This window comes from Mytilus californianus, unplaced genomic scaffold, assembly GCF_021869535.1.
Source record: "Mytilus californianus isolate M0D057914Y unplaced genomic scaffold, xbMytCali1.0.p SCAF_11, whole genome shotgun sequence".
Taxonomy (NCBI): domain Eukaryota; kingdom Metazoa; phylum Mollusca; class Bivalvia; order Mytilida; family Mytilidae; genus Mytilus; species Mytilus californianus.
Window position 1 is genome coordinate 32,462,663 of NW_026262593.1, and position 25,690 is coordinate 32,488,352.

Below are 25,690 nucleotides of genomic sequence, written 5' to 3' on the forward strand. Positions count from 1 at the left end.
GATTGAGGAGCTTAGTTTATGAAACCTGTTGTTTCATATTGCAATATTAAACTAAATAAGTACAATTATCTCCCTTGAAATAATTGGACTAGGATTATTCTCCTTCAAAGATATCAACAGACTGTTTTTTAACTGTGTTAAGTTTGAATAGTATTTGTGAAGAAGAAGTTGGGCTAACAAGACATATAGATAGACATACTGTGGGACAGTGATTCCTATAGACAACCTAAAACTTTGGTGCAATAATTCAGTCTGTTCATATCTACAGTGGCTGATGTCTTTTTATTCATAACAAATATTGAAATTGAAAAGTATTTATTCTATATGAAGTAAACATAGAATTACATCATAAAGTATTAACAAACTTTTAACATTCTAAATGACATGCTGAGCAGTATTAACAAAAATAACAAGAAGTATGTATTGTAAATGAATTTAAACATAGCAACATCATATAGAAGATATCAGTCATTTTTATTTTTTTATAATGCTTGGAATTCACGGACATACTTGAATATTAACTTAAATGTGATGAATGTTTAATGTCATATTATTGCGTAGAAAAAGGTATGCATATGTACCATTTGATAAAACCAGATTGTCTCATTACTATTGCACTAGTTAAACTTTATGTTATATTATTGCACTATTTTATATACATTTAAAACATTAACAAACTATCTTAACCATACATAATATAATAAAAAACATAACAGGTAAAAAATTGTATAAACAGCTGGAATGCCTATAAACTCGTAGCACCAAAACACAAATTTTGTTATGAAAACATTAAGTTTATAAGATAGGGGATATGGACTTATCACTTATCTATTGAGAATATATTGTTATATCTAAGCAACTTATAATGCACCAACAACTATACCTCAAACTGTATAGAGACTTGAGAGTTACAACAAATATAAATAAATATATATAAAAAAACAGATAAGCCTTGCAATAACAAATATAATATGGAATGATATGATTTTAATGAGAGACTGGCATACTTGGAGTCTAATGATGATGTTGAATACTGTATTTGGAACATTAATATTTGACACTGGAGGCTATATAAAGGAAAAATTAACATCCATAATATTGAGGAAGTTTTGTTTGTTATTTGATCCACTGGTTTTGAAGGGTATTTTCATTTATGAAACAATAACTTGCTAAACTTTAATGTACCAGTTAATATATCATCAAGATGCACCAATTCAGTATTTCTATTAAATTCAACAACAATGAACAATATTTACATAACATAGTATAGCACAGTATGTACATATTTATATGAATGCTGATTTCCATTTCTGTGTTAACATTAAAATGTAAATAATATTTAAAGCATTCCTAATACTGTGAAAGGGATAAGGGACTTATCAATTATCTGTTTAAAGTCGGCATAGATAAAATAAATCTCTTATAATGCACTAAAAACGATACATTACAGTGTATTTCAAACTATAAAATAGGAGTTGTAACAAATATCAATATCAAATAGAGATCACATGGGACATAATGTAAAAAGTTTTCAAAAAACAACCTTAGTTATAACAAATAAAATATATAATGAGATCATATAATATGGATGGAAGACTGGAATATTTTTAAGTGGACCATAGATTATCTAACACTTTGTGATATTACAAAAATATTAACTTTCATAATATTTGCAAGTTTTGCATCCTTTTACTTCCTGCACTTTCATTCCTATTCAATCAATACAATCAATATTTCACTAATATACACCAGTTAATGTATTTCTATAACAATTAATTAAACCATAAATATTTACATTTCATAACTTATCGTAGTATGTACATGTTTATACTTCTATAAATTGTTGTATAATTTTGTATAAGTTAATCAAATCTAGCCATTGCTAGGAAACTTCCCATGACTGAATAAAGGATATATGCATACAGGATCATTTGTAAAGAAGACATTATTAACAATACAAGATAATTCTCCATTTGCAATAACTTTTGAATAACAATACTGTGTGAATAAAAGTAAATATCATTTCTGTACAAAATCCAAAATTAATAGTTAGTTTTTCGAATACAGATTTTGTATTGAACTTTCATTATGAACTGCGCTCAATTTGGCAGTGAAAATTTGAAAAAATGTAACTGCACTCAACTTTGCAGTACATTGAAAATTCTAATAATAGGGTGGTTTTTGATAAACAGTTTCTAAGGAACATATCTTTTTTCAAAATATTAAATAATGTATTCAACTTGGGTGTAAATTAAAAATTCTAATAAAGTGTGGTTTTTGATGTACAGATTCTAAGACAAATAACTTTGTTCAAAATATAAATTTTTAAGACAGATTTTGTATTAAACTTTCATTATGGACTGCACCCAATTTGGCAGTGAAAATTTGAAGAAATATAACTGCACTCAACTTTGCAGTATATTGAAAATTCTAATGAAGTGTGGTTTTTGATGGACTATAATTTTGATGAACAGTTTTATATGGTATTTTTAATCCATTGTCACTGATGAAATAGTGTTATTCCCTGATACAACAATCACAGCATTGAAGGGAATCATTCCTTCAATCACTGTTTCTGCTTGTTCTTCATCACTAACAACTTCTCTAAGGGCATGTAGGGGGCATTTATAGTCAGAGTAAACATCATCTTGTTTACAGACAAGAATAATATCATCCTCTTCCTTGTAGAATCCATCTATAACCACCTTGTGTTGTTCTGACACAAACTGCAAAATAAAAATTTGGAATACAATATAACATTAGCAGGACAGATAATTTGTTAGTTAAGCTTTTTATATGTTTATTATATTTATGTCAATTATACATGTAATTAATTATTTTATATGTGATTTCTAAGAAATACTTTAGATATTTGATTGCTTTGAAAACAGGAAAACAAATTGAACTAGTCGGAATATTATGATCAACACGTGACAAACTATTACTGCAGACATTGTTATGAGGTCTATAAAGCTATTTTTTTTAACTGAGAACAAATGTGTGGTTTATTATTGTAACTTCAGGATATGCTGCAAATCAATATTAACCAAGTGAATTTTATAGCAAATCTGTTGATATATGATTTTCTCATGTGATAAAAAATAAAAAAATGTGGATAGTGTCCACATGTGGACACAGATGATGCCCCCGCTTGCATATAATATAGTTATAAAGGGACATAATTGAAGAACGGTAAAAGTGACACTACCCAAATTTGAACTTGATCTGCGTTTTGTGGTAATAAGCACTGTGTGTAAGTCTCATAACATTAGGTTGAGGCTAACTTAAGTAGAGAACAGAAACTAAAAATTCAGCAATTTTTCTATTTGTAAACACGCATAACTCTAGAACAGTTGTGTATAAGTTTTATAACATTTGGTTGAGACAAACTAAAGTTAGGAAACGGAAACGAAAAATTCAGCAATTTTTATGTTTATAAAGGGACATAACTAAAGAATGGTAAAAGTGTTACCACCAAATTTCATACTTAATCTGTATTATGTAGTAATAAGCATTGTGTATAAGTTTCATAACATTTGGTTGAGGCAAACTAAAGTTAGAAAACGGAAACAAAAAGTTTGTACTTGATCTTAGTTTTGTGGTAATGAATATTGTGTATAGGTTTCATAATGTTTGGTTGGGGCAAACTTAAGTTACAGAATGGAAACTAAAAATTTTGCAATCTTTCGATTTATAAAGGGGCATAACTCAATAATGGTTAAAGTGACACTACCCAAATTCAACTTGATCTGTGTCTTATCAGTGGAAGTCAAAATTAAACATTGCATTGTATAAAGCATTGATTGTAGTTGATTCAACTATAATCATGGAAAAAGAAAGATAACTCCAATTTTAAAAATAACTTGATATTTAGAAAAAAATAAAAATTTAGCAATTTTTCAATTTCTTAAGGGGCATAACTCTTGAACGGTTAAAGTGACGCCACCAAAATTCAAACTTGATCTGTGTTTTGTGGTAATAAGCATTGTGTATAAGTTTCATAACGTTTAGTTGAGGCAAACTAAAGTTAGAGAACGGAGACGATAAATTCAGCAATTTTCCATTTGTAAAGGGGCATAACTCTAGAACGGTAAAAGTGACGCCACCAAAATTCAAAATTAATCTGTGTTTTGTGGTAATAAGCATTGTGTATAAGTTTCATAACATTTGGTTGAGACAAACTAAAGTTAGAGAACGGAAACCAATTTTGGGACGTACGTTCGTACGTACGTACAGACGGACAAGGGTAAAACTTAATGCCCCCTCTGCTACGGCAGGGGCATAAAAATAGTGTACTAGCTAGTTATGTTTCAATTTCATACACTTGATTGTGTTGTGGACCTGTGAAATTCATTGAATTTTGGATAGCTGTCTTTGTAATTAAATTATAGTCTTGTTTTTTTTATATAGTCTTGTTCCAAATCGACTGGTTTGTAATGGAAAAGATGAATTATTAATGGTCTGTGGAGTTAAAGATTTACATGTAAATTTATCAAAGACATACCTCAAGTGTACTTTGAGGAATGGTCTGTAAGCTTATCTCTCCTTTGTGTATATTTAGCTTTAGGAAAGTTATTTCGACAGTTTTTCCAACTTCTATTGATGTTTCTGCAAGCTGTCTCCACATACTGACTTTAACTTCCCCAGTACTGTCCTGTATATATATCTGCTTAAGCTTGATTGTTTCCTGTGTTCTTTGGGTAACTCTTTCTAAGACAGCATCCACCTTAAAAAAATAATCATAGATTACATACTTTATCTGGACCTACAAAATCAGTATCCTATATTCAATAATAATGGTTAATGTATATGTCTTATTTTATTTATCTATTAGAATTGAGAGAACTTTAAGATCGAAACACCAATGTGTTCTTGCAATATCATTATCATTGAGGGTCTATACTTCTAAAACCACTTCTGCAGTGTGAAGTAATGAGATGAAACTGACAGTTTTCGTTTGGTAAGTGAATTGACAGGAAGTGTGTACTGCAAATAATGGTGTCATCGCATGCTTGTCTAAATTTATGTTACTTTATTAATGTTTTGTGTTAACTTCCTCTATGTGGATTTGAAATCATTCGGCATTTTATCTGTTTATCAAGTTCAATAGGATTCTAACTGGACAGTTTTGATATACAGGAATTTTATATGTTCTAATCTTGGGAACTATTAAATTACATGTCTCTCTAATCGTACTCACTCTGATGACTTTCCCTCTGACAGATACACTTGTATCTGCTGTTGTTTTCTTGGCTTTTTCAATTGAAACAACTGCTGGTGGAGGTGGTGGTCTGGAGAGCTCTGCTGCTTGGCTCCTGTGGATTGGGTCAATGTCTCCAACTCCACTAGTAACGTTAACCTTAGTGGCTGATGTTATGATGATTGTACTATCCCGGAAGATGTAGTTCCTTATCATTACAGAGCTGTTTTCTTTGATTGTAGTCAATTTGCTACTGTCGTAGCACTGCCCCTTTATTACACCAGTCTGGTCTGCAAAACCAATGGTTGTGGCAGACTTCTTCTGGCCATCTCTGATGTATGTGTTGGTTGTACCAACACTAACTGTTTGTACCTTAATTGGTACTCTGTAGGGGGTATTTGAAGACTGTTCCTTTAACTTTGCAATTGTGAACATCTTCTGAAAATGTAAAATTTTGTTTGTTAGGAATAACAATTGATAATACAGATACTTATTACCTAATAATAAGTACAATATAAACATATATAACAAGTTGAACAGACTTTTAAGAAATACTAGCCATTCACTAACACTAAAATTTAATAGCAGCCAAATTATATGAACAGGTAAACTGTGATAGATATTTGACATTCAGTAATCAGTAAATTTGATAAAGTATCTTTTTCAATTCTATAACCAATTTCTTTCATTGAGTATGTATAATTCTATATGGGAAGTAAGCTGATACTGGTTGATAGATATATTCAATCATAGACTCTACTTCAAGATTATTGAATTAGACGGTGAAGTTACTTTTCTATTTAGGCCAACAAAAAAAATATGTGTCTGTTTAAGGTTACATACTTTAAAAAAATAGGGTAGGTAGGTCGGTATTTTCATTTTATTTTTTGTGACATGATTTTGAGTCATGCTGTTTCAACTTGTAGTGGTCCGAGATGATCATGGGCTGAGTTTACCCGTATTTTTGATGATTGGATTATTTCCCTTGGAAAAAAATGGCGGCAAAGTGTTTTTTTCATCACACGAATTGCGAATTTCCTTAAAACAGCTGTCATATTCACGAATGGAACATTGGGATGTATCAGGCAATTTATTTATATCATTTGCAACACTAACTTCGCTTTTGACACGAGTTCAGTTTTTTTTTACTTTACGACGGAAATAAAATGACTTAGGGTCGGCGCTCAAAAGTAGGGTAGGTCGGGTAACCGTAAACAGACATATATTATTTTTGGCCTTATCTTCCATATATTTTTGATTGAAACTTGTACACATGATGTTATAATTATCATTCATCTTTGTTTTTCAAATTTGATAGTAATATGGAAACACAAAAGCCATGATAACTACACTTGAATGACTTGATTTACATTTCTACAATGGAAGACTAATATATATAGGTTTATGGTCTGAATAATAAGACTCTAAAACACTAGACATGATATCATCATTCATGAAATTTACAAAGACCAAGTCCAATGATGTATTGTAATCTGTTGTCTCTTCTTTGATGAGCTGATGAAATGTGTAGGTGTGCAATAAATCAATTAAGGAGCAGTTGTTTTGAATGTCAACATTGAAGTCTCCCATTAATATTGTTTTTTCTTCGATCAAGGGAGAGATGGTCTGCAGCATAATTCTGAAATTGTGCAGAGTTGATGCTTTGGGGGGACAGTACAAGAATATCACCCTCACCCTGGTATCATTTTTATTGATTATAGCAGAGGTGATCTCAATGCCTTCAGGTCTTCCTTCATATGTGCTTGTTATCTGTTGCTTTGAAAAGATGACACTGCCATGATATGGTCTCCCCAAAGAGTTGCTAACAGAATCATGACGGTATGATGTGTTGAACCCTGGTAAGGCAGCAAATGAATCACTATCTTGTGGCTTTAAACGGGATTCAGTGATACCGATCAAGTCTGCAAGAGTTATGTAGCAGTCTTTTTGAACATCTTCAATATGCAAGTGCAAAGAGCGTACATTATGACAAACTATATTTAACCTGCTGTTAGCATCAGGAAGTTCACTCACAGAACTTTTCACCTGTGATGTTGTACGCATTCTGTCCATTTCAACTGCCACATCAATGCTTACAGAAATCTTATCTTCTGCAAGATGCAGTATGTGCAATCCTTCAAGACTTCTAACTCTGCTGAGAGCTACATAGTGTATGTGATTATTTTTTCTCTTTCCTAAATGGACAACTAAATTGTTAACAGTTGATCCTTGTGACTTATGAATGGTTTTAGCTGCAGCCAAACGTATAGGAAACTGACGACGAACTATTTGATATGACTGATTGTTGTTTATTGCAAATTTCCTTGTTACTTCGAAAATTGGTGTCCATGTCTTATCAATCTGATTGTTTCTCAAGTGTTGAAACTGGCTTCTCTGATCTTTCCCAATGTTCATGTCTTCAAACAAGACCCATATGATACTACATCTACTTGAATTTGCAACCCTATAGTCCAATAACATGAATTTCCCTGCAGCTCCATTTGTTAGACCGTCTTCAATGTTGATATTTAAATTAATTTCAACCTGTAAGCCTTCAGCAATTTTCAAGTTTTTGTATAACCCCATTGTTTTACTTGGATCATCTGGTACTCTGTTCAGAGCGTCTCCATGTAATCTTTCTGATAAGTCACCTGTTACTGAATCTATACATTCAACCGTGTCACATTTAGAATTAGCTTGTGAGAACACATATTCATTGAATGAATTAACTTCAGCACATGTGGTATATAGATGTGGCAGAGAAGATAAACCTATATCTGTTTCAACTACCCTAGTTTTAAGGGTTTCTATATCTGAACAAGTATGATGACCTTCTCTTAACCTATTAAGAAGTGTAGCAAACTGGCTATCTTCTTTCTGACGCATAATTGTTTTTAATTCATACAAAGTGAAGTTATCTTGCCATAAATTGGCAGCCAAATACCCATATTCTGTTGCAGTGTTTTGAAATATCCAACTATCCATCACAGGTTTCAACTGATATAGATCACCAACAGCAATTATACTTATACCACCAAATTGCTGATTGTTCCCCATTATTTCCTGAAGTCTACAATTAACAAAATTGAACATCCTGCATCCCACCATAGATATTTCATCTATAATGACAACTTTGAGATATTTGTATTTCAATCTATAGGTATTTAGCTGTTCCATAGCTAAAGGTTTGTATGAAAACCCTCTGCTGACAGGTATACAAAAGGTTGAATGGAGAGTGTTCCCACCAATGTTATGAGCAGCTTTGCCAGTTGGGGCACATAGAAGAACTTTCAACTCATCTGGATTTGAACCTGGTGTCATATTCAAGATTCTTATTAGACTCTGATAAATTGCACTTATCAAAACTGATTTACCAACACCTGCACCTCCTGACAAGAAGTTGTACAAAGGATCATCCTTAATTTTAAACCAGTGCATAACATGATAGAAATACCTTTTTTGTTCAACGTTTAACTTCCTTACTAATTCCCTGTAATCGTTATCAGACATTTTAATTAAACAGTCATCATCCCCAATTTGTTTTCTAGTTAAACCTATATCTAAGCCAACATCATATTGTTCAGGTTTACCAGGATCAAAACAGCCATACTTTTCTGACAAAGTTAGACCTTCAGTTCTGTCATTGTTCTCTACATGCAAATTTTCAGGCATAAACTCAGTATCCATATTGTCATTAAAAGTATCCTGATTTCCATTATAACTTTCAACCTGCTCAATTAAGCCTCTTTTTCTCTCATACTCATCTTTCAGTTTTTCAATACTGACAGAATTCTGGGTATACATTTGCTTGAGTAAACTGTAAGAATCAGGGATGTCTCTATCTTCATTTACCCACGGATGGAATAACATTATCAATTCGCGGTAATATTTTTCAGTGTCATGATCTTTATTAAATCTAACATACTTAAGTATTTTTTGGGTTTTGCGTCTTTTCAGTATACCCCCATCTGACATACAAATTTCCTTAACATTACAATTAAGCATGTAATTAGAAGAGTCCTGTAGGATTGAAGACACATCCTCCTGTTGATCTTCATGTTCGACATCTTCAGATTGTGGGTCATCATCTAAACAGTCATTGTCATGTTCTTCTGGTAATTCTTTTATGGAATTAATTTTATCAGCAGAACAACTCTTTTTCTTTTTCGGATATGTTACATCATACCATGACGCATAATCTGCCAGACATAAGCATAGTAGTTCCTTTGGTCGTCTTTGGTATCGCTTTATAACGTTGTCTGCTTCAACATTAGTGGAGGTACTGGCCATTTCCTCAAGCTTGGTGACAGATTTCAATAATGTTATACGCTCGCTAGGAGGACCCGTGTTTAGAAACAGAAAACTGCGTGTTGATCTTCGCATGGGTAATTGTAAGACAAAGTATGCTGCTTCTTGGGCACTAACTTCAACATGTGTTAAAAACTTGTTTGATATATGACGCAATTGACGTGTCAGGTCCATATTATTTTCCTTAGCTTCTAGGGATGCCTAATACATTAAATTTGACATTCCCCTCTGACCTTTACTGATATAAGAAACTATGTATGAAGCACAAGAGTATGGATCAAGTACAAACTGAACATCTATATTAGCTTGCCAGCATTTCAACATAATTGAATTGTAGGAATTAATTCTTATTTCTGATAGGCGTCTTTTCAGGAATAATTTAGCCCTTTTCAACGAAGACCTTATTGCATTACAGTATTCAAGATCAGTTAAATTCAATTCTTTAAGAAACTCTTCAAATGATATTTCATTGCCATATTTCATCTCTTCAAGTGTATCAAATATCTTAACACAGTTTTTTTGGCATACAGATATGAATTCAAGGTCATGACCAGTTTCTGAATTTAAAGGTTGCAAAAGAGTTGTCTTCCTCATCGGAGGAATAGGAAAATTGAATCTACACACTGACTTCCCTTTCTTTCTACATGTACGTGCATGGCGATGGGTTTGGTAATTTATTAGATCTGGTATGGCTTCATCTTTTGCACAAGTAACATGCTTGTCTACAAAGGATGTTATTTCTTCAGGTGTTGCATTTCCTATATCAGGCCCATCAACAACCCATACAACCATATGAATATGAGGTGAACCCCTTTGCTGAAATTCAACCCTGTAAAAATAATCCTGAATTTTCCCGATTGGTTCTAATGGACTCTTTAATACAGTGTGCAGGAATTTTTGAACTCTGTAATCAAAATACCTAACACATGTTACAGGGTCTGAATTAATGAGATGACACTTTTCTTGCCAAGACAATTGATCAATATCAGTCGCTGAATATTCTTTTTTATTCACTAATTTTCCCAGGGTTATCAACAAATTCTTCCATTTGGTGTCTGCAGCAGATAGAGAAACAAAGAAATGTGGGATTCCCAATTGCCTTATCATACCAAACAAGTCTTTTTTTGCAACCTCCCAGTAAGCAGTTGAACCCCTTATTTGTCTGAGGACTTGGTAACCTTCATTGTGTTTAATCAAATTTTCAACAGCTCCAGGGGCTAAAACATCATGAACGGTTATTTTCTTCCCCAGCAACTTGCATTTTCTGATGGCTAATTGAATGCGATCTTGTATGTATTTAATTTGAAGCTTTTTCATTTTAAAGAAAATATTAGGGATAGACATGGCAACTCTCCTATCAAGATTACGCAACTCCCACTTACTTATTGTACTGTAATGTAAAGGCACAGCCCTCAAATTGTTTGACATACGAGTTTCACCACAATATATTGACGGGAAGGCCAAGAATTCACTGTTATAATCTTGGAATATGCCAAGGGGAGTATTACCTTCACCAGGTGCAATGCTCACAACCTGTTTATACTCTCTAAATCCTACTGGATTCAACATAGTATCCAAATTTCCACTTGGTTGATTTTCATGATTTTGTTCTTCATTCCAACTATCAGAGTCTAAATTTGATAAATCATTGACCCCACTCTCAGAAGTAGACGTTTCATTTAAACAACCTTCTGATTGATTAGGTAAAGACCAATTTGTATCAATATTAATACCTTCAGATTTAAACAAAGTCTTACTGGTGAGTAACTTCACTGCATCTATCACCCGATTAGGTCTTATCATTTCCTGTGCAATACTATGTTTAAATGATATCTTGCGTTTTAGTTTTACATATATAGTTTCAGCATTATCTAATGTGCGTGGCAAAATTCTGATAGTCTTGTTAACATCTGCAGGAACATTAACAATGTTGCCTTTCATGCAGAGCTGACCTCCTCTAGGCTGTTGTCTAATTGTCATGAATGTTAATCTTGGAGATATAAGTCTTTGCTCTATGTTGGTTAAACCTAGAAGTTCAGCTGGTATAGGTGGAAATTTCATGTTGTTACCAATAGAACATTCTGGAATTTTTTGTGATTCTAAATATCGTTTACATGTTAAACACACCCATTCAATATTGTTAACTGATTTTATACCAGATGTACACTTTTCAAGCAATTCAAACCTACTTTTGACAGTACTCATACGCACAACACCTTCTTTAAACCATGTCTGACTACAAGAGCTACAAACATATAGAGGACCCTCTAGAACTGACAGGCTGAATTTTTTTACAAGATTATTTGTTAAAGCTACATCATCAAGTTTTCTACACTTTGAGGCCACTGTATGACAACTCAATGTTTGTTTTCTTTTCTTGTTAAGCCTATCTTTTTTGGTTGTCACTTGATCTTTATGCTTAGTAATGCAAGAACTCGGAACATGTTTTCTTTGATTAAGTACTTCTGAATTAGAGGTAACTTGAAGTGTTGATAGTTCTTTTGAAGATTTATTCTCAGAAGATCTCCCACTGTCTTGATTACCTACATTAATGTTGAAAACGATGAAGTTTTCATTTCGTGCATTAACTGAAGTCTTAACCTCCACTCTTATCATTTCATATTCAATCTGTTCTAGACTTGAGCTGCTCAAAGAACAGGCAAGATCACGCAAGAAACTGCACAATACCGACAGATTTTCGTATTTTGAAATATGACAAGCTCCGTCTGGATCAAGAAGACCATTTTTGCAACGACTATGGGAGTCAAATAAGTAATATTCATTGTTTGTCTTTCTTACTGATATTGCAGAAGCACAGAAAATAAGAATTGCACTGAATTTGGAATTACTAGAACTTAGGATAAGATTGAAAGCAAATTCAAGGGCCATAGAAAAGTCATTTTGATAATAAATCTTTCGTGTTAATGTACCCCCATATGAAACTTCTCTTCCCAACACATATTTCTGTCTCTGGAAACTAAAATTCCTAGGAATATCATTATACAACAAAAAACTATGTGGGACACCACAAACTTGGCGAATGTATTTGTACATTTCATCACCTATATGCAGAATTAATTTCAGGTGTTCTGATGTCCACAGGTGTAGAGGTTTTGTTTGAGAAAGTGCAGAAAACACGACACAATTAGTCATACACTGTCGTCCCCTTGATTCATCTCCGAAAACCTGATCACCTTGGTGGTATTCACCGTATATAAACAACATTTTCAATTAGATAAGACTTATCCTAACAGTTGAGACAACACTGTTTCATCAAAAAATATCCCTCTCAGATAAAATGAGTACTCTTAGCTCAACACAGAAATATTATTTCTTTTTCTTAAAACAAATTAAGTAATCTTTGTACAACAAAGTAATAATAAAATTACAGAATGCACATGCTATGTTGGGAAAAATTTACAGCCTTGTCTAAAATTTATTATACATATACATGTACTTGTACATTGTACACTATGTAGAACTAGAAGTGCATTTGCAAAATATTGATGCAGAGAGACCCAAATGGCTTAGAAAATCTTGAAAGAGCAGTACATTTAATTATTTACAAAATAGTTTGTTTAAAGTTTTCATGTACTTATGTCTAGATAGATTTTTCTTGAAGTTTGCCGTGGCTTTGTAGTTTCAATGATATTCATTCAGAGGTAAAGTATGTATATTATAAGTATTAATCTTGAATATAATTAAATTATTCTAGACCTGATAAAATGAATCGTGAATCTGTTAATGATATCTAGTCCAAGATTTATTTCTAGAAGTTGAGTGCTTGTTGTATCAATAATATTCAATCCAAGCTAATTTCTTAGTATTCATTTTGATTATAAATTATTCTAGACATGAACATAATATTCAATCCAAGCTAATTTCTAAGTATTCATCTTGATTATAAATTATTCTAGAAATGATCATTGAATTTCAATTCAATTTATCTTAAGATCAATGCAATAAATCATGTCTCAGTAACTGATTTCTGGTCAAAGTTATATTTTGAGCCCTTGTTTTATCAATAGTATTTAACCAAGTTTCTTCTATGTATTCATATATATACAAATACAAAGTCTTTTGTTGTCAAATATGACACTTAATAATTTGAGCAGTATAATTAGTTTAATTTCATGCGTGGGCTATGTATAATCAAAGCATCATCTGAAAGATAACATACTGTAAAGCTAAACTAAAGAAATAAATCACTTAACTGACTCAATTCAATCCTTTCATAAAGTAATAGTATTTTTTTTATGTAAAATAGCCTTTAAAGAATACAGAATATATTCAGATTTATAAGTGACAACCCAAAATTTGTGAATATGTAGAAATTTACGTTTTGTCAATACAAAAAATAGCTGAATATGCGCATAATTAGCTAAATATCTAATGCGCATGCGCAACACCTTTATTTACTAAAGTCAAAACCGTAACATTTACACATGTCAAAACTTCCAGGTCACGAAATGTCACCAAAACATTATCTAAACAGAAAAGCACTAGATTGCATTAACGCTGCTGTTTGCTACATCTTAATATTTTAATTAGAAAAGTTTCAAGTATTATTGAGATGCAGAGCAGGTTAATTCTAATAATGGCGGATCGGGTAAAAATAATAGAAATCAATCACAAAACACCATAATTCATTATATTCTTACTAATCAAGTATCTTAAATAAAGCAATACAACTAAAATTAATCATGCGGAGGACATATAATCAATTAAAGATAAACTTACGATGTTATTTCTAATTATCTTCCTTGTCAATACTGTCACGCTCTTCTCTGCTGCTGTAACTTTGTAAACAAAGATTCATACGTACCGCGTGGGTATAACCGTATTACTAATTTCTAATTCTTAAAAACTTCTTAAATCTTGATAAAGACCATTTTCTATCCAATAGATGTAAAGATGATTCCGATTATTACTTTTTAAATGATTGCAAAGTTCAAATGACAAGAAGGTTGACATTATTTAGGAGAACTATGTTGTCTAGCGATGGCTGATCGTTGGAGTGTGAAAAGTCCAAAACCGCACCGCGTGGGTATAACCGTATTACTAATTTCCGATTCTTAAAGATTTCATAAATCTTAATAAAGACCATTAAATATCCAAAAAATGTAAAGATGATTCCGATTATTAATTTTTTAATGATTTTAAAGTTCATATGGCATGAAAGTTTGACATTATTTAGAACTATTTTGTCTAGCGATTGCTGATCATTGGTGTGTGAAAAGTCCAGAAACATGTCAAAACGGATCTATTTGTTTATTACATCGATAAAAGCGAAAGCTTGAATAAATATGAAAAGTATAACAAAGGGAAAGCTCAAGATACCATTTAATAACAATAAACATATGAACAGGTCAAAATTTTTTATTCTGTAAATAAAGTATGTAAACTTGTTCCCAGCTGATTACTACACAATAATACAAGCAGATACCAGTTTGTATGTAGTAAATACGAAACCAAGCGCGGTAGGCGGAGAAATGTAATGGACTTTTGTAAGTTCAGGTCAATAGTATAGGAAACATGCCGCTGAAAGCGTCATTTTCCAAAAACACAAAAAGTCCAGCACAGATTTGGTGATCAGTTGGTGAAGTGATAATCAAATGACAGGAGTACGAGATTGTAACTACGAAAAGTGGCTTATATGCGTGGTAATCTGTGACACAAAGGGAAAGAATTATTTCACCTTGACCATTTTAAACCTTTGTTTTAGAAAGCTTTCTAGAGTTTTGAAGGCTCTGTTTTGAAAAAAAAATGAATGGAGATGATTACACAGCACATATACCCTTCACCTGAATCCCTTTCCATCCGATATTAAAAATTTTACCGATTGACACTCAACCAGATATGAAAAGATAAGAAGTTAAATAACATTATTTAAACATATGTGAATTTCATTCAATTTTCGAAAAAAAGGAATTTGAATTGTGTTAAAGTTATATTTAGATAGAAGTGCAAAAGACGATAATGTACCTGATATATCATTTTCATTGTTTTGATAACATTAACGGTACCAATTTTGCTTCATCAGATCCGCATGTCGACAATCTATGTCTCTTAAGTGATGCTCGATGCCAGAATATTTGAAAGTCGAAATTTCTTTTCAAAACAATGGGAATAGCTGATAAACCAAAAAGGACAAACAGTATAACCAAAGCTGGGCAAGGAATCAATGGTTTGCATGGGGAATATGTATTCGTTAGTTTAAAATGATTTCCCAAATTTGGTAATTTTAATCGGCTGCAAAACTTTAAAAGATCTTTCTTACTTATAGGAGGAAATCGAAAAAGCAAAAGCAAGTGGTAATGTCCTGACTATGAAAAGAATTTACCAAAAGCTAACGGGTGAGGACAGTTCTAAAGATAACAGAAAGAAGAAGGTAACCAGGTAACCGCCATTTTGTATTCGCACAAAGATCTATTTAAAGTGCTCTTACTTTTAACCTTAATATAATTGTACGGTGACAAAAAGCGTAAATTAAAACATTTAATGGACCGACATGTCTCACGGCTGATTTTGATCTTATTTTGAAATTAAATATAATTGCCTTTGATTAAAATACTTAAAATAGTGATAAAACTTCAGAAAGGAGTCTTTCAAAAATCCTAATTTTATTACATTTTGGAAAATTGTTTGGAAATTACTCATGATATATACGGTGGATCTGGTTGGTGTTAGTAACAGAATAGAAAATAATGGGGTGCTAAAATGTAAAGAATAATAAATTATGGGCAAATAATATAAAGAATAGAGAAAAAATATATAAATAGATAAAGATTAGAGAAATAAAGGAACATTGTTTTATTTGGTAGCAGTTATTGGCTTTTAACTAGCATCAACTATATTTTCGAGGGTTCAGTGCTTACAGACATGTTAAACTTCGCCACATTCTTTATGTGCCTGTTCCAAGTAGGAAGTCTGTAACGCAGTGGTTGTTGTAAGTAGCTGTCTGTTTTATTCCATGGTAATATAGTGATGTTTTAAACTTTATCGTCTTTTCCTTCGACTCCACCCTGCCTAGTTGCTCCGTAATGTTATAGTATCATGGCTCAAGGAGGTGGAGATGAACAGGTATAGGACGATAAACAGATTATCGTGTTTTCTACCAATAGATATTGTAAAATATTAGCTGCTCGACACAATGTGAAGCTTCAAGAAAAGGTTCACATTGTGGCTCGCGGTTGATATGTACCGATTATCATGTTGTCTGCATATTGATATTGTAAAATGTAAAATCACCGATATTCATATACAATAGACAACATATGTAGTTTAATATCATTTAAATAATATGGCTGACCTATTTTAAGTATCAAATATTGAAAATATGGTGCTGGAAGAGAACCTTATGCTATTTTTATAAATGAATTTTAAGTGTTATTCCTATAAAAATAGGAAGATGTAGTATAATTTTCGATGAGACAACTTACTACCAGAGTTCAAATGATGTGAATGTAAGCAATTTAAGCCACCATGCGGAACATCAAAAATGAGAAAAACCCATACCGTTTAGTAAGCTATAAAAGCCTCTCGAAATGAAATATATAAAACATTTCAAACGAGAACACGTACGGTATAGTGTCTAACAATACAATATACAAAAAACAAATACGACATAAATGAACCAAGGACAAACAATGAATAACCTCGCCTCAATCTTTATGTCCCTGCTATTCAGTGGTTGTCGGTGGTTCATCTATGTCATATTCCCTGTTTGAAACAAAACCCCAAAACTTATAGAATATAGAAACCCTGCTTTGCTGTGACGTTAATGAGAAAATTAGATATACAAGTAGTTCGTGTAAGTTCGGGGTATTGAATGATTTCTACCTAGAAAAAAAAACAATTAAAATGTGTGCTACATCCGACTTATCTCTTTTTTTTAAATTAGATTAGGTTTGGAAGCGAAAAAAGAAGACAATTTATCTGAATGGTATTCACAGGTAAGTAAAAAAGTTTTGAATTAAATTGATTCAGTATTGACTATGAATTTCGTTTGACAGCTCATTTAATGACATTTTCTCCTATTGGTTGCTCATACTGTATATTTGTTTTCCCCAAAAACCAAAAGATAACGATACCCAACCGTCGACAATGCATGTTTCATACGTAATGTTGTGATAGCTTATCCTCCTTAACAACCAACCTTTAATGATAAATATATTCTTGATATATTTTGAAGTATCTATAGACCAATAGAGAGATGCATATTTGACAATAGCTATTGAATCTCTGTACAAACTGCGGATATCACAATCAAAGTACCTCTCAGAACAATTGGAGAATACTACAGAATGAGCAATAGTCATCACACTAAAAACTAGTAGAATTTAAACCTGAATTGCGCATGCAAAAGAATAAAAAAATCTGCACATACGGTCTACACCCGGTAAAATCTCTATAGTGATAAAAAAAAATACAACCCCACTTTGGCTAAATTTCTGCACCAAATGCACATGCATACATTTTGTTCTCATCGGTGGTGTTCGAACCTGAATATTGCAAAAGAGAAAGTATTAGATGTGGAAGAGAAAAAATCTCAGGTTGATAAAAAATGAAATTATTCAGTCACAGAGATACAAATGTGTGTCAACAAAGTTAACGACCATTACTATGCATTAATCACTCGTCATGATAATGAAAGAAGAAAAGCTATTTAACCTGAAAAAGTTTAAGCCTCACTTCTTCTGAATTATTTTTATTCTATTCATTGATACTAAATCACTAAACATAGCCACATTAATTCGTGCACTCTATTTCTCCAATATGCTCTAGTGAAGATGGTCAGTTTGTCAATTGCTCTTCAACGTCTCAATATTTTAGTCGATTGACGTTATGAAGAGTGTGCAAACGTTATTGCACAAACTGAAGCTAACTAATTGGTGTTTTTACATTATTAATATGCCTATACATAAATCTCTATCTTTCATTTCAATTCATCATTTACATTTTGACCATTAAAGATTACAGAAAACTACTGCATAAAACAAATGAGAAGATAACCAAGAGAATACGATGTCAGGAATCTTTATTATTTTATATCTTTTTAAACATTATATATTTTCACTATTAAGTACCTTGTAATTGAAGTTGTTTTGTAAATTAAAATCATAATATTTGTTGTTAAAAGAAAAAAAATCAAGAAATCGAAATATATTGTAAGATGTTATTAGAAGTACAAAATATTCAAGTGACATCATATATTGGAAAAGGTCATCCAGAAATCTGAGATGATAGAGTATTATGATGTGAGTGGGTGTTATATATTACGTCCGTGGTCGTATTCCATCTGGGAAGCTATCAAATCTTTCTTTAATGGTGAAATAAAGAAGCTGGGCGTAGAAAATACGTATTTTCCCATGTTTGTTTCCCGTGCTGCCTTGGAAAAAGAGAAGACGCATATTGCAGATTTTGCGCCGGAGGTAAAAGTTGATTGTTGTAGTTTTTCTCAGATGTAATACATTTTTATTTTATCATGAAATGAATTTTAACTTCATCGTTCAAAGTTTTTCATTTTATTCATACTGCTTTCCACGTATTTTTCTTTGCCTTTTAACATATTTGCAACAAATTGATCCTGTCAGAAGTAAATCCAGGAGAGAGCTTTGAATATCTGTTATGTTTAACCTTTCTTATGTAAATATATACTTTAAATTTCAATAGAAACATATCATTTTCTAAACAAAATGGATACTCAAGAGCCAATCGTAAACAAAATAGCAGAGGCGAATTTCAACTTAAAGGGTGTAGCTGAAGACCCTTTGTTTATAGTACCTCAAATTAATTGAATTAAACATGCTGCAATTTCATTGACTTTGTGTGTTCGCTTCGACATCATACGGACTATTTTTCTTACCAATAGGTTGCATGGGTAACAAAATGCGGAAAAACGGACATAGCAGAACCTATAGCAATTCGACCAACAAGTGAAACCGTCATATACCCAGCTTATTCTAGATGGATAAAATCCCATAGAGATCTTCCATTAAAGCTAAACCAATGGTGTAACGTCGTTGTGAGTACAAACTATATTGCATACTAGTATTTATAATACCACAAATGAGTCATCAAAGCGAGATTTAAGCTTGAGAAATGTAAGCGTTGTAGTGAACATGGTATAAACGTAGAAAAAATATCAGATTTGAAACTCTTCTTGATTAGACTTTACGTGATATGGTGAAAGGGATAGTACGGAATTTAAGAATAAACATGATTGTTTCATATTGGCTCTTTTATGTTCAGGTCACTGAATAATAACAAAATTATGTTGATTTTAAAGCTGAATACACAATTGCGTGAATACCTTTACAAGTCAATGGAATTTTTCCGTTTGAAATTCATTTAAGGCACACTAAACAATTTTAGAAATATAAAATTATTATTCAAGAATAAGACTATGTTTCTGTCAGATCTCTTGGTTTATTCTTAAAGATACTATAATGGTTGAGTATGATTGTAAAATTTTAGTCAATAGTCTTTTTCGTAGAATATTTTTGCTAAAATAAAATTACAATTTTGTAGAGATGGGAATTCAAACACCCCCAGCCATTTCTTCGTACGAGAGAATTTTTGTGGCAAGAAGGACATACTGCCTGGGCAAATAAAAAGGATGCTGAAGAAGAAGTAATGTTTAATATGATTTGACATCTATTATAGCTAACAGACATTAATGCTTTTTTAACTTTAAAGAAGACTTATTTTAACTTACATAATCTTAATTGGTATTTTGTTTTGAAGCTGTTCAACCGTATGTAGTTCCCTTTTGTAAGTGTTTAGTTTTTATAATCCCTTCAGTTTCAACTTCCTATTTTTTTTGGCTATATTGTTTAATTTATCATAAGCTGTACTCTTCTTTGTCTTACTATAAGTTACTTGTGCAATTTACAAATATTTTAATTTTATGAAATTATTAATATCATGATCTTTTTAAGGTATATACCATCTTGGAGCTATATGCCAGAGTATATGAGGATCTTTTAGCAATACCAGTTGTTCGTGGTAGAAAAACTGCTAAAGAAACATTTGCCGGAGCAGACTTCACTACAACGGTCGAGTCGTATATTTCAGCTAGTGGAAGAGGAATCCAGGTTTTCCTATTATTTTTTCATTTCTTTCTTTCTTTTTTTTCATCGTCTTTTGACGAAATACTTAACCACTGTCATTTATTTGTTTATTGTTATTATCATATGCAAATCTTTTAATTTTATTTGCATTAGAAAATGGAAATAAGTAAAAATTATAAATGCACGCATTAACAAATGTTCTTCATTATTGTTATGAAAAAAACTAAACATACATCTTAATGTGTTTTTGTAATATTATATATCTGCCTGCAGGGTGCAACCTCACATCACCTTGGTCAGAACTTTTCAAAAATGTTTGAGATTGTATATGAAAACCCTGATACTCAGGAAAAAGAATTCGTCTATCAGAACTCTTGGGGTTTAACTACTCGTACCATTGGCGTTATGTGTATGGTTCATGGCGACAATAAAGGATTAGTACTACCACCTAATGTTGCTAGTGTTCAGGTATGTTAATTAAATTCACAATATCTTTTTGAATTGTTTTTTTTTTTTTTTTTGTGAGGGAAAATACCTTACCTTGCAATGTGTAAATTTGTTAGGTGTAGACTAAAGTTATGAAAAAACCGGGCGAACGCGGCTTGAAGACTACTTGAAATGTTTATGGTGATACACTGACAGCTTGGGTTGGTGTTTCTCGAACTGTTTTTATGCTATGATGCATTATGTTTTTATAAGTTTGTCAGTTCTTCTTCCATAGGAGTTTGAATGTCCAATAAGTAGCTTCTGTCTAGGTGTTACACAGGTGCTCCTAAAACGGAGGAAATAACTCAGAGAAGAAGCAGACAACCTAGAACACTGATGATTAAAACATTTCTCAGTGGTGCTAGTTTGTAGTATATTTTTTTTCGAAAGGTGCGATTCAAGTTCTGTCTCTGTGTGATACGTGTGCTCCAAGAACGGAGGAAATAACTCCGAGAAGAAGAAGACAATCTAAAACTCTCTGATGATTTAAAACATTTCTTCAGTGGTGCGAGTTTGAAGTATTTTTTTTCGAGTGGTGCGAGACAAAGAAAAATTTAGGGAGTACAAAACACTACATTTATACGTCATATCACAAATATTTCCGATTTTGTATGGTTTCAGAGGAGTTGCGGCTGAATGAAATCGGTCTCTTCCTTTAATAGTATAGATAGATTTTTTATTTTAAATGTCGACAATTTTAGCACCATCCACTTTAAAAGATCTCCGTTTCACACTTATAAAATTAATGCTAATTTTCTCGATCTCGAACCATCATGCGTTTTATTGGATTTTTTCTCATTTGAAAAAAAAGTCTTATTATGGCAAAAGCAGACATATGAACGAATTTATTAAGAGTAATAACCATTTGAAAAAGTATCGATTTTTAAGACATAGTGACTAATATTCTCTGCACATTCTCGTTCTTTCCTACTACCGGTATTTTAAACACGACTGCTGGTAAGACCAATTGGTAGCCTTGGGCTGTTTTCTGCTCTTTGTTCGGGCTGTGAAGATGTCTCTTTGACACATTCACAGTTTCCATTCTCAATTTTAATTCAATAAAGTTCAAACATAACGAATGTTAAAATTAATAGTTTTGTAGTAAATGAAAGAAAAGAACGAAGTTGCCAAAATAATAGTAACTGTTAAGGCTTCATTGATCGGATTTGTTTAAAGCCATATAAAAGTTACAGAGCACCTAAGTTATCCCCTTTAGGACTGGTGTTCGTTTTGCTGAATCTTTTGTTTTCTGTGTTGTTTCTTGAAGTACCCTATTCCTCCCTGGTGTTTTTAAATTCTTACAAATATAATATTCTAAGTTCTGATTATATCATACTATTTTTAGGTTATAATAATACCCTGTGGAATAACAGCTAACTTAACAAAGGGAGATAATGACGAATTGATCAGCAAATGTGAAATGTTAAAGTCGCAACTTAATGACATTGGAATTAAAACTAAAGCCGACTTGAGAGACAACTATTCCCCAGGATGGAAGTTTAACCATTGGGAACTGAAGGTAAATAAAGTGTTCTGCTTTATATATACCAAACAGTTTGCTCGATAGGAGGCTTAGAATATTAAAGTACAGTAGTTTTATAATTGTCTTTTTTTCAATGAGCAATTAACGCTCTTCTGATTCTTCTGTTATAATATCTTTAATGGACACATTTATAATTATGTTAAGCATCAGGATTTTTTCGTAATGTCATCTTTTTGGTAATTCTTTATTATTTACAAATAGGGAGTTCCAATTCGTATTGAACTTGGACCACGTGATGTGAAGAATGACCAAGTTGTAGCAGTTAGACGAGATACCGGTGATAAAATCACCATTCCAAAAGATCAAGTATCTTCGAAAACAGGGGATTTATTAAAGCAGATACAAAACCACCTATTCCAGAGGTAATTTCCATAAAAAAGTAGAAAAAAGAGCGTGTCTTCGAATGCACATCCTTCATAAAGAGTTACTATTTATTTAAAGTTCTTTTTAATTTGCTTTATTAGAAAATGAAAACTTGAAATATTGAAAAGAGGAACTATTAAATTTTGAGTGAGGTAGTGATAAATGATGGTCCTATCTACCAAACGTTTAAAAGCTACGTTAATCTTATAGCAGTTTATATCTAAACACTTGATTATGATTTGCAGGGCCAAATCTGAAATGGACAATCACACGGTAGTGTCACACGATTGGGGAGACTTTTGCAGTCAGTTAGACCAGCGAAAAATAATACATGCTCCATTCTGTGGACGCGTTGAGTGTGAAGAAAGTATTAAGAAAGATAGTGCAAGGTAAATTAAGTCATTTTTTTTAAATAGCTTGAGTTTATTCTCCCTATTAAGAAAATAGTATCTGTTTTTGTTTTTTAATTTATCCAACTGTTTTCATTAAAACAACAATTTCTTCATTTATATAAATTATCAAACATACTTGTTGACAGATATATGAAAATAAGGAGATTTGGTATGATTGCCAATGAGACAACTATCCACCCCAAGGTCAAATGCAGTGGATGTAGGCAATTATAGGCAATCGTACGGCCTTCAACAATGAGAAAATCCAATACTGTATGGTCGGCTATAAATATTTCCCGACATAAAAAATATAAAACAATTCAATTGAGAAAAAATAACAGCCTGATTTATAACAAAACAGTTTACGAAAAACAAATATGACTGACATGAACCAACGACAACCACTGTTCTACAGTCTCCTGACTTGGGACAGGAACATAAAGAATGTAGCGGGGTTAAACATGTTTGTGAGCGTTCAACCCTCCCCTAACCTGGAACAGTGGTGTAACAGTACAGCATAAGAACAAACTATAAAAATCAGTCGAAAAAGGCTTAACTCATCAGATAGATACAATTAGAAATACATCTAATAAAGACACAGAGTGGACGTTGACGTGTACTTATACATCCCAAAACAAACAAAAAAAACATTAATTAGTACAGATCCGAGAGTACTCGCAGTTACTGACAGCTATTTCAAAGTCAATCACAACTAAAAAAAACTAAACTAAAAAAATCATGTATCTAAGACTAAAATATCAATCAGTACACATCCAACATCCAATGGATTTAGTGTAAAGACATATCATTAACAGTCAGAGAAAACCATGACCTTTGTGCAATGTTAAACTATAAGTATCGACAGATTGTAGTAGCGTGAAAGTACATATGTGTAATATTTAGTATGGTTTCAATTAACTGATAACAAATTCAATATTTATACCAGTAAAAATAATATTCAAAGATTTAATTACAGTGTTGAATGGGTACCTACATTCGATGTAAGGCAACCAGATATTTATATTCTTCCAATAACTTCCTTTTTTATTTGAGATGCAAATAAAAGATGCTCATTTCATCAAAATATTCAAACAAAGGTCATGTCAACAAAAAAGAACTATCGTTAGACAAAAAAGTTGTAGTTCGTGAATTGTACATTGGAATTTCCCAAGCAATCTTAAGTTAATTTTTTACAGAGACAATGTTGCAGAAGAAGGTCAACCAGCTATGGGCGCCAAAGGATTGTGTATCCCCTTTAAACAACCACAACAACTTGAGCCAGATGCAAAGTGTATTCATCCGAATTGTTCAGAAATCGGAAAACATTATACACTTTTTGGGAGAAGCTACTAATGAACAGTTTAACTGACTTCGTTTCAGATTTTCCTTCTTTAGATTGGTTAACAGATATAGTAACATTATCAAGTTTCATGAAAATATCAAGTGTTCATAAATAAAGATAAAAAGTACTTGTATGTCCTCTAAGGTAGTATAATTGAGTATTAACTATCTTGTATCACAAATGATCAATTGAGATTATTTCACTCAAATAAGTTTTTGACAGAAATTAAATTTATGGCACATTTGTATTATGATTTTTCTGATGGTAATATTGTTTCAGAAAATATTTTCATCTGTTAAATCAGTTATAGAATTTGGGTTGTGAACATGGTGAAGGGATATGACTAATATAATTCAATTTTACAAGAAAGAAAACGAGTCTCTATTTTTTCTTTATATTTCTATATTTATTTCATATATAAGAACTAGCTTCTCGTAATTCAAAAAAAATTAAGGTGATCATTTGGAATCATTTGTTGTCATTTGCTCTAATTGTGTGCTGTATCCTTGTTTAATTCTAATAAAATATGATGAATGCAAAAAAGCTTTTTGACTTACTCCTGTATTTGCTCTAATTGTGTGCTGTATCCTTGTTTAATTCTAATAAAATATGATGAATGCAAAAAAGCTTTTTGACTTACTCCTGTATTTAGGGAAATATCGCAATGTTTCGCATAGTCTGAAACAAATCTGTTATTTTGGTGTATACTCCCATATTACCTAAGAATGCAGTTAACTTCCTTTTTCAACTCAATATAGTTATGAACATGAAGTAACACAACTCAAAGTATTAGTAACTTCTTCGTTTATTTGAACACATGTTGATGTCGTGACGCCATGGAAAGAGAAATAAAAGCAATAGGAGCAGGACATAACAGTAATGTTACAAGACTTTTGAGGAAATCATATGAAGAACAGGATTTAGAGAAAAAATCGACGAGTTATTAGAAACACTTACGTTATATCGTCATGTCGTTATGGC

The 25,690-nt window shown here is 32.0% G+C and overlaps 2 protein-coding genes across 3 annotated transcripts; one reads left to right on the plus strand and one right to left on the minus strand.

Annotated features, from left to right (window-relative positions):
- Positions 1 to 298: 298 nt before the first annotated feature.
- Positions 299 to 14,379, minus strand: LOC127719924 (uncharacterized). Of its 2 annotated transcripts, XM_052226298.1 has the most exons (4): positions 14,249 to 14,379; positions 5,201 to 5,638; positions 4,505 to 4,726; positions 299 to 2,726 (listed from the first exon to the last, which is right to left on the minus strand). In XM_052226298.1, exons 2-4 carry the CDS (start codon positions 5,633 to 5,635, stop codon positions 2,490 to 2,492), a joined length of 894 nt encoding a protein of 297 aa, XP_052082258.1. In that variant the 5' UTR covers positions 5,636 to 5,638; positions 14,249 to 14,379; the 3' UTR covers positions 299 to 2,489. The 2 variants fall into 2 exon arrangements, with proteins under 2 accessions (XP_052082258.1, XP_052082257.1); XM_052226297.1 differs by lacking the exon at positions 14,249 to 14,379 and having other exon boundaries at positions 5,201 to 6,526.
- A 1,457-nt stretch (positions 14,380 to 15,836) lies between these two features.
- On the plus strand, positions 15,837 to 25,252 carry LOC127720872 (bifunctional glutamate/proline--tRNA ligase-like). Its single transcript, XM_052227617.1, has 11 exons — positions 15,837 to 15,907; positions 17,412 to 17,463; positions 18,733 to 18,942; positions 19,383 to 19,535; positions 20,042 to 20,143; positions 20,452 to 20,607; positions 20,857 to 21,051; positions 22,415 to 22,588; positions 22,814 to 22,974; positions 23,221 to 23,364; positions 24,564 to 25,252. Exons 1-11 carry the CDS (start codon positions 15,837 to 15,839, stop codon positions 24,718 to 24,720), a joined length of 1,575 nt encoding a protein of 524 aa, XP_052083577.1. The 3' UTR covers positions 24,721 to 25,252.
- The last annotated feature ends 438 nt before the right edge of the window (positions 25,253 to 25,690 follow it).

What these genes read in the sequence shown, in the direction of transcription:
- LOC127719924 (XM_052226297.1), bottom strand. Translation starts at nt 5,830, where the DNA reads ATGTCAAATATCTATCACAGTTTACCTGTTCATATAATTTGGCTGCTA. An exon ending in TCAGAGGGAAAGTCATCAGA is followed by an intron (nt 4,727 to 5,200) that starts GTGAGTACGATT and finishes TATTTTTTTAAG; the next exon opens with GTGGATGCTGTCTTAGAAAG. An exon ending in TTCCTCAAAGTACACTTGAG is followed by an intron (nt 2,727 to 4,504) that starts GTATGTCTTTGA and finishes TTTATTTTGCAG; the next exon opens with TTTGTGTCAGAACAACACAA.
- LOC127720872 (XM_052227617.1), top strand. Translation starts at nt 15,837, where the DNA reads ATGAAAAGAATTTACCAAAAGCTAACGGGTGAGGACAGTTCTAAAGAT. An exon ending in TTAACCATTGGGAACTGAAG is followed by an intron (nt 22,589 to 22,813) that starts GTAAATAAAGTG and finishes ATTTACAAATAG; the next exon opens with GGAGTTCCAATTCGTATTGA. An exon ending in ATTAAGAAAGATAGTGCAAG is followed by an intron (nt 23,365 to 24,563) that starts GTAAATTAAGTC and finishes AATTTTTTACAG; the next exon opens with AGACAATGTTGCAGAAGAAG.